At 45.4% G+C, this 9,793-nt stretch overlaps 2 protein-coding genes across 4 annotated transcripts in view; one reads left to right on the forward strand and one right to left on the reverse strand.

The window, feature by feature from the left end:
- cdk15 (cyclin-dependent kinase 15) overlaps positions 1-9,793 on the forward strand; it is a 42,342-nt gene that overhangs the window by 3,012 nt on the left and 29,537 nt on the right. The window lies entirely within an intron of this gene.
- LOC109955646 (protein NLRC3-like) overlaps positions 7-9,793 on the reverse strand; it is a 14,168-nt gene continuing 4,381 nt past the window's right edge. For both annotated transcript variants that reach the window (XM_020592019.1, XM_020592018.1), the window contains exons 6-10: positions 4,872-6,669; positions 4,599-4,772; positions 3,639-3,812; positions 917-963; positions 7-559 (exon numbers count right to left, since the gene is read on the reverse strand). In XM_020592019.1, the coding sequence (XP_020447675.1) occupies positions 18-559; positions 917-963; positions 3,639-3,812; positions 4,599-4,772; positions 4,872-6,669 (2,735 nt within the window). In that variant the 3' untranslated portion in view covers positions 7-17. The remainder of the gene's footprint in view (positions 560-916; positions 964-3,638; positions 3,813-4,598; positions 4,773-4,871; positions 6,670-9,793) is intronic.

Genomic DNA, 9,793 nt, shown 5'->3' on the forward strand with positions numbered 1-9,793 from the left:
AGGAGGCTTTGCTACACTTAACACAGAGACACTGATGAACCAGGCCGGGTCCAGACTGCGAACCCAGGATACAGAGGTTCAGTGAATGTGGTGTTGAAGGTGTGGAGGTGGATTAGTGTGTTGTCAGAGCAGACTCTGTAGTAGGACAGGATGCCAGCAGGACAGTCCACATACACTGCTACTCTGTTAGAGCTCAAGGACGAGGAGAAGGGGACAGATGTTGCTTTGCCATTGTGATAGACATTGTAATAACCAACACTGGAGCAGTCCAGGGTCCAGGACAAATCGTTCCTTCCAACCACACAGTCTTGACCGTTTCCTTTCCTTCTGATTTTATTGTAACTCACTGATATATCAACCCTTCCGCTCCACTCGACCTCCCAGTAGCAGCGACCAGTCAGACCAGTTGTACACAGCAGCTGAGGCCAGTGGTCGAACCTGTCTGGATGATCAGGATATGGCTGAACCTCACCCTCCACATAGGTCACATTCCTGATGTCATCAGACAGTTTGAGCTTGTTGTACACTGTGTTAGTGTCGATTGTGGGTTGACAGGAGTCTGATGGAGAGAACAAGACACAACACATCTGCAGTTAATGATCCGTCATCTGCTAATTAGTTAGATAGATAGAAACTTTATTGCAGACTCAAGGTCCAAATTCTGAACAATAAAAAACAACAATAAAAGCAATAAAAACCACCAGAAAAACTACAACCAGTACACTGTTATCCCTTTAAGAGGCAAGTATACCAGTGTTTCCAGAGTACTGATGTATATCACATGTCACTGTATGCAATGTTAGTCAACAGTAAAACAATGCAGTTTTCAGAACTATTGAATGAGTCATGTGACAGTTTGAAGATGGATGAATGTGAGCTGCTTTGTTTTCATGAATCACATTAAAAACACACTTACACTTCCTCAGACCTGGTGTCAACCACTGGTCTCCAGCAGGCTCCACCCTGAAAGGAGGAGGGGGGTCAGAGTAGCACTTCGGGCATTACACACTTATTAATTTAAGAGTAGTCCAACCTTTGGTGAAACACCCTCGAGTCTCAAACTCTTAAACGATTGACTAAGCTGGTGTTAGATTCTAACACCTGCCTCCTCCAACCTCTACCTGCTAAACATTTTCAAAGATTTTTGGCCAATTATGGGAATGACAAAGCAGGATATTGTTAACTTGTAACTTTAATTGTTTAACCAACTGTTGTGGTTAAACCTTTACTTAGGAAATCACACCTTGATCCAGTCTGAGTAATGCAATAAACCATTAGGTGCTTTCAAACTGGAGGACCTTTTTGTATGTCTGCCCTGCAGGAACTGGGAACAATAAGAGTTTTAGAACATTGTTTTGAAGGGACTTTTTTAGTTCCTACTCCAGGGTAGGTATTCTCCAAGCACAATAGGAACCATGAGTTGCATACATGTCGTGTACACTGACTTCTGCACTGCTAACTGCCATTTTTAGAAACTGTTAGCCATGTAAACATTAGAGATCAGTAGACATCACCATGGCATGGGCAGCTGCAGTCCACCAATGGAAGCCTCTGCAGAGGGTTAGTGGCTCCTTAAATAATTAATATTAGCAACATACAGTATAAAGAAAATATCTAATGGTAATATAATGCCTTTAACATTGTGAGCTTGTTGGCTAATTGCAAACAATTGGCCATCTTAGTGTTATGTTACTTCACCATTGCTACTATCACTATGAATGGAGGCAGAAAAAAAGCCCATGAAAGAATCTTGTTCTTTGGGGAGCTCTGCAATGGGGTAGTCCCTAGAACTGTTGGGTGCAAAAGTGCCTATTGCATACTCTTAGGCTGATGCTCTCTGGCTTGGCTCTAACATGGACAAAGTCAGGCTAAACTGAAAGAACACAGCATGTTTCTTTTAATAATATTGCTACAGTATTTTTGATGTAAACATGGAATACCTCATGGCTCTGTTCTTGGCCCTCTGCTCTCTCTTTATAGCTCACCTCTTGGCCAAAGTAGACACAGTCATGGAATATATTTCCACTTGTATGCTGATGATGCACAATTGTATGTGCTTATAAAAGCAGATGATCCTTCTCAAATAATAAAATTATAGGCTTGCTCATCTACTGTGAAAAGCTGGATGCCGCAAAATTTCCTGCTCCTCAGTTTAGATAAAACTGAGATGCTGGGATAAAACTGAGAGACCAGTGTTGGCCCACCCGAAGGACATCACAGACCCTCAGCTGGACCCCCTGCAGTTTTCCTACCAGTCATATAGGTCAGTGGATGATGCAGTCAATATGGCACTGCATTACATCCTGCAACACCTCGACTCCCCAGGGACCTATGCACGGATCCTATTTCTGGACTTCAGTTCCGCATTGAACACCATCATCCCAGACATCCTCACCTCCAAACTAACCAAGCTCACTGTGCCTGCTCACACGTCAGTGGATCACCAGCTTTCTGACAGATAGGAAGCAGCTGGGAAAAAACCACATCCAGCACCCAAACTACCAGCACAGGTGCCCCCCAGGGATGTGTGCTCTCCCCACTGCTGTTCTCTCTCTATACCAACGATGCACCTCTGGGGACCCTCTGTTAAACTCCTAAAGTTTACAGATAACAGAACAGTCATCATCGAAGACAGTGACGAGTTGGCCTGCAGATGGGAGGCTGAACAGCTGGTCCTGTGGTGTGGTTGCAGCAACCTGGAGCTGAACACGCTCAAAACAGTGGAGATGACGGTGGACTTGAGGAAGAGTTACCCCCACCCTACCCCCGTCACCGTACTCAGCAGCACTGTATCAGTGGAGCCTAGGAATTTGAAGGACTCCACTATCTCCCAGGACCTAAAGTGATCATCAAACATTTGCACTGTCACCAAGAAGGCACAGCAGAGGATGAACTTCCTGCGCCAGCTCAGGAAGTTCAATTTGCCCCAGGAGCTGCTGATACAGTTCTACAGAGGAATCATCAAGTCTGTTTTCTGCTCCTCCATCACTGTCTGATTTGGCTCAGCAACCAAACAGGACAGGAACAGGCTCCAGCGGACAGTCAGGACGGCAGAAAGAGTCACTGGTGCCAGGCTGCCCTCCATGGAGGACCTGTACACCTCACGGGTCAAAAGGAGGGCAGAGAAGATTTCTGCAAACCCCACACACCCTGGACACAAACTGTTTGAGCTCCTCCCCTCTGGACGGCGTTACAGGTCACTGTACGCCAAGATAACCAGACACAAGGACAGTTTCTTCCCCCAGGCCATCACACTGACGAACACTTAAACCATGTTTATATGTATAACAAGATGCAGCAGACATTACAGTATTTATTTTACTTATTAAATAGCTCATTTTTAATCTTGTATTATACATTATCTGCTTCTGATTCTGTTTATTTGTGCACATCCGGAGCCATTGAGCTAGAGTCAAATTGCTTGTGTATTGTGTTAATAATACTTGGCAATAAAGTTTGATTGACATTATATGGTCATGCTCCTTCATACCTGTCTGATGTACTTAAACCTTATATTTCATCCCATGCTTTCCACTTTAACACTCATATCCACCATGAAGCAAAAAGACAGAGAAAACTCTTCCTGCTCTTGCTCCGCTATCAGACACTGTCTGTGGCTACAGCAGGCCCCGGCGTACCTGAGAGTGTCCAGTCTCCAGTGTGGACACTCCAGTCCATCAAACAGCAGCTTCAATCCTGAGTCTCCTGGAATATTGTAGCTCAGGTCCAGCTCTCTTAGATGGGAGGGGTTGGAGCTCAGAGCTGAGGCCAGAGAAGCACAGCCTTCCTCTGTGACCAGACAACCTGAAAGACTGAACACACACAAGACAACATACATGGCTGAAAGTCTTAGGGTGCTTTCAGCCCTGCCTTGTTCAGTCCAATTAAATCAAACCCTGGTTCGTTTTCCCCATTGGTGCGGATCGTTTGCGCAAAGCAATCGCATTCAGGTGCAGACCAAAACAACTATACAGAGACCCTTTGCCAGAGATGGTTTCAGTACATTTCCAAATGAACTCTGGAACAGTTCCTTTGTGATGTGAATGTGATCTGACCTCGATCTGGACCAACCACAAGGAGTGCAATGCAAATTTGAGCTCGATATTTGCTCCCTTTTTTTCTACTCAGTTGACTGTGGGCTGCATGTCTTCTTTGCAAAGTATGAAACAGTACTCTATTTTTAATACATTTTCTCAAATTATATTCAGTGTTTCATTGGTATAGTTTAAGCTAATGCTGATTATGCTATATCTTCATGTTGCAGAGCAAATTCATTTCATAGGACTATTCACTGGAAGAGAACACAGGTCTTCTTCCTGTGTTTATGTTCCCATTCCCGCCCTAGATTTATTTAACCAGTGAGCAAAGGGAATGTTGCCACGTGATTTGTAGTATTTTGGTTTGTTTGGATTTTTCTGTTTGTGAAAGGAAACCGAACCAGGGAAACGGCCCAAGTTTGCAAACTGGTCCACTGACTGGGAGTGCTGCAAATGAAATGCAGGTGTGAAAGTACTTAAAGTACTGATGTGTCTACTCGAGTACTAATAATAGTAAAAGGTTCTAATGGTCATTAGTTGAACAATTTGAAGAATCCCAACCTGAGCATTCCCAGGTTACAGTCTGGACTCGCCAGTCCAGCAGACAGCAGTTTGACTCCTGAATCCTGCAAGTCATTGTTACTCAGGTCCAGCTCTGTCAGACTAGAGGACTGGGAGCTGAGAACCGAGGACAGAGCTTCACAGCTCCTCTCTGACAGGTTACAACCGCTGAGTCTGGAGATACAGTGAAGAAATAATTAGCTTTTTTCTCCTGTTGAATGACAGCAGTGTGTTTATGAAAAGATTAATACAATTAATTATTTACACACATACAGAGCTTTGTTGGAAGCTTTGACCACAGGCAGCAGCCTCAGAAGAGCCTCCTCTGAAGCAGAGTATTTCTTCAGGTCAAACACATCCAGCTCTTTGTCTGATGATGACAGTAAGATGAAGACCAGAGTCGACCACTGGGCAGGAGACAGTTTATCTGTGGAGAGACTTCCTGATTTCAGGAACTGCTGGATCTCCGCCACTAGAGAACGGTCATTCAGTTCATTCAGACAGTGGAACAGGTTGATGCTTCTCTCTAGAGACAGATCCTCACTGACCTTTGTTTTAATGTACTCAGCTGTTTCCTGTTTGGTCTGTGAGCCACTTTCTGTCTGTGTCAGCAGGCCTCGTAGAATAGTCTGATTAGTCTGCATTGAAAGGCCCAGGAGGAAGCGAAGGAACAAGTCCAGGTGTCCATTGGGACTCTCTAAAGCCTTGTCTACAGCTGTCTGGTAGAAGAGTGTCTCTGCAGATTTGCCTTCTCTTGTTCCAGACTGCTGGGAGGTTGTTTGTTCTTCTGCCAGCAGATTGACTCTAGAGGAGGTGAAGGTCAGATGAGCATGAAGAGCAGCCAGAAACTCCTGAACACTCAGATGAATGAAGCAGAACACCCGGTCCTGGTACAGTCCTCTCTCCTCTTTAAAGATCTGTGTGAACACTCCTGAGTACACGGAGGCTGCTGTGATATCAATGCCACACTCTGTCAGGTCTGACTCGTAGAAGATCAGGTTGCCTTTCTGCAGCTGCTCAAAAGCCAGTTTTCCCAGAGACTTAATCATCTTCATGTTCTCTGGACTCCAGTGTGAATCTGTCTCAGACGTTCCATGATACTTGGCATTGCTCAGCTTTAGCTGAACCACCAGGAAGTGGATGTACATCTCAGTCAGGGTCTTGGGCAGCTCTTCTTCCCCCTCTGTTTCCAACACAGCCTCCAGAACTGTAGCAGTGATCCAGCAGAAAACTGGGATGTGGCACATGATGTGGAGGCTTCGGGAGCTCTTGATATGGGAGATGATCTGGCTGGCCCGCCAGACATCCTTGAACCTCTTCCTGAAGTACACCTCCTTTTGTGGGTCAGTGAATCCTCTGACCTCTGTCGCCATGTCCACACACTCAGGAGGGATCTGATTGGCTGCTGCAGGTCTTGTGGTTATCCAGAGGCGAGCAGAGGGAAGCAAGTTCCCCCTGATGAGGTTTGTCAGCAGCACACCCACTGAGGCAGACTCTGTGACATCAGTCAGGACCTCGGTGCCGTAGAAGTCCAGAGGAAGCCGACACTCGTCCAGACCGTCAAAGATGAAGACGACCTGGAAATTTTCAAAGCTGCAGATTCCTCTGGTTTCAGTAAAGAAATGATGAACCAGTTCCACCAGGCTGAACTTTTTCTCTCTCAGCACATTCAGCTCTCTGAAAGTGAATGGAAATGTGAAGTGGATGTCGTGGTTGGCTTTGCCTTCAGCCCAGTCCAGGGTGAACTTCTGGGTTAATACTGTTTTCCCAATGCCAGCCACTCCCTTTGTCATCACTCTTCTGATTGGTCCATCTCTTTCAGGTGGGGGTTTAAAGATGTCTTCATGTCTGATGGTTGTTTCTAGTCTGTCTGGTTTCCTGGATGTTGTTTCAATCTGTCTGACCTCATGTTCATCATTGACCTCTCCAGCCCCTCCCTCTGTGATGTAGAGCTCTGTGTAGATCTGATTCAGAAGGGTTGGGTTTCCTGCTTTAGCAATTCCCTCAAACACACACTGGAACTTCTCCTTCAGAGTAGATTTGAGTTTCCTCTGGCAGATGACAGGAGATTCTGAAGGAGCAAACAACAGCACATTAGGACAGTCCTTGAAATTTTGTCAAAAACTGTTCTCAGGCAGCCAAGACATACACTTTTAATCATACAAATATGTGGTAACAGATGTGTAACCCTAGGCTGCTCACTAAGACAACCAAGACATTGTTGACCCTGATAGTCCCCAGTAAACCAAAACTTGCTTGGACATCCTTGCTCCCTTGCCTGCTTCTTTCCCATTATCATTACATGTGCTAATCCTGCTATTATGTCTACCTGCTTCTTCCACTGAAACGGGTCCTGGATTCACCTGGCCAATGAATCAGCTGGCCAGACAGCTTAACAAACTCAGAACTATAGGGGGACACTAAACCTACCTATGGGCACTGAGGTAATTTTTGTTTTATTGCTGTTATACACTTGTTCAGTTAGCTCACGAGGATGTTTCCTTGGACCATGGCTGTATGTTATCCACACAGACAAGTGCCCAGTTTATTAACCTGCCTGAGCAGATTTTACAAACTAGGTCTCTGGCCACCATATGCACTCTTGAGAAAGCCAGGAGATTCTTGACACCACACATCCTGCTTTCCCCCAGATGGATGTCTGTGTTGCCTCAATTGTTGAACAATAATAATCACCTTTATTTGGCCAAGTATGTTACACACAAGGAATTTGTTTCCGGTACAGAACCGAGGCAGCCATCTGGGGCATCAACTCAACTGATGGCTCTAACCATCGGGGGCAACTTGGGGGTTCAGTGTCTTGCCCAAGGACACTTCAACACGTGGACTGCAGGCACCGAGATTCAAACCTCCTGTTGGGAGACGACTGCTCTACCCACTGAATCACAGTCGCCCCCAAATAGAAGAAGCAGAACCTCCCCACCAGAGGCTGTTTGTTATTTGAACTTTTCAGCTAGTGGACATCTTGTATCAAACAAACATTGTTTTACGCTGAATCTTGGGGTTATATGTATGTACTGTATGTGGATGGGGAATTCCATCCCTCCATCCATCCATTTTCTTCCACTTATCCAAAGTTGGGTCACGGGGCATCAGATTCAGCAGGGCCACCCAGCGATGCTTTCCAAGTCCAAGATATATAACCTCTCCAGTGTATTCTGGGTCTACCCCATGGCCTTCTACCAGTTGGAGTGTATTGAAAACCTATAATGGAAGGCAAACAGGAGGCCTCCTAATCAGATGCCCAAACCACCTCAACTGACTCCTTTCAACACAAATGAGCAGCAGCTGTGCTCCAAGTTCCTTTCAGATGTCTGAACTCCACACCCTATCTCTAAGGCTGACTCCATTCACCCTGTAGAGAAAACTAATTTTGGCCACTTATATTTGTAATCTCAATCTTTCGGTTGGTCACTACTTTGACCTTGCCTACCAACAGATCCCAGTTTATATCTCTGCAGGTACTGGGTCCACAGGGTGGCAGGTACTAGCAACGTTTTGAGTTTTGCCCAACAAGATCTCATGGGTCAAGGCCTGGCCACCAGATCCTTGCCAGGGAACTCCCCTTCCAGGTCTGGCTCCAGGAAAGGACCCTGGTTTCCAGGTGAGGTAACACAACTCTGAAAAATTCGATTCATTGGGGTTTTGGAATCGCTCTTTGTCTGGCCCCTCCTCTGTGGCCAGATTGCCTTCGGATATCCAGCCAGGGGCTATTGGCCCTGTCATCGCAGCTCCCACGATCACTGAGGCACACAGACCCCTCCACCATGTTAAGGTGGCAGTTCTCAGAAAAGGGGGGATGACTGATCCCAGTAAAAAATTAATTTTAAATCTTTTTATATTCACAAATCATGCGGCATACAGGTGCATCTCAATAAATTAGAATATCGTGGAAAAGTCCATTTATTTCAGTAATTCAACTCAAATAGTGAAACTCGTGTATTATATAAATTCAGTACACACAGACTGAAGTAGTTTATGGCATTGGGTCTTTTAATTGTTATGATTTTGGCCCACATTTAACAAAAACCCACCAATTCACTATCTCAATAAATTAGAATACCTCATAAAAAAAAAAATTGTGAATTGCTGGCCTTCTGGAAAGTATGTTCATTTACTGTATATGTACTCAATACTTGGTAGGGGCTTCTTTTGCTTTAATTACTGCCTCATTTCGGCGTGGAGGTGATTAGTCTGTGGCACTGCTGAGGTGGTATGGAACCCCAGGTTTCTTTGACAGTGGCCATCAGCTCATCTGCTTTTATTTTTCAAAATAAAAGATCGTTCAGACTCAGATAATAAATAAAACGGAAATAATTAATGATTTCTTGTGCGGCCCGGTACCAATTGATCCACGGACCGGTACTGGTCCGCGGCCCGGGGGTTGGGGACCACTGCTCTATGGGGTTCAAGTCTGGTGAGTTTGCCGGCCAGTCAAGCACACCAACACCATGGTCATTGAACCAACTTTTGGTGCTTTTGGCAGTGTGGGCAGTCACCAAATCCTGCTGGAAAATGAAATCAGCATCTCCAAAAAGCTGCTCAGCAGAAGGAAGCATGAAGTGCTCTAAAATGTCTTGGTAAACGGGTGCAGTGACTTTGGTTTTCAAAAAACACAGTGGACCAACACCAAGCAGATGACATTGCACCCCAAATCATCACAGACTGTGGAAACTAAACACTGGACTCCAAACTACTTGGGCTATGAGCTTCTCTACCCTTCCTCCAGACTCTAGGACCTTGGTTTCCAAATGAAATACAAAACTGGACTTCAAGCAACTTGGGCTATGAGCTTTTCCACCCTTCCTCCAGACTCTAGGACCTTGGTTTCCAAATGAAATACAAAACTTGCTCTTATCTAACAAGAGGACTTTGGACCACTGGGCAACAGTGCAGTTCTTCTTCTCCTTAGCCCAGCTAAGACGCCTCTGCCATTGTCTGTGGTTCAGGAGTGGCTTGACAAGAGGAATACGACAACTGTAGCCAAATTCCGTGACACGGCGGTGTGTGGTGGCCCTTGATGCCTTGACCCCAGCCTCAGTCCATTCCTTGTGAAGTTCATCCACATTCTTGAATCAGTTTTGCTTGACAAACCTCTCAAGGCTGCGGTTCTCTTGGTTGGTTGTGCATCTTTTTCCTACCACTCAACTTTCTGTTAACATGCTTGGATACAGCAC

The sequence above is a fragment of the Monopterus albus genome, unplaced genomic scaffold (assembly GCF_001952655.1).
Source record: "Monopterus albus unplaced genomic scaffold, M_albus_1.0 scaffold16.1, whole genome shotgun sequence".
NCBI classification, from domain to species: Eukaryota; Metazoa; Chordata; class Actinopteri; order Synbranchiformes; family Synbranchidae; genus Monopterus; species Monopterus albus.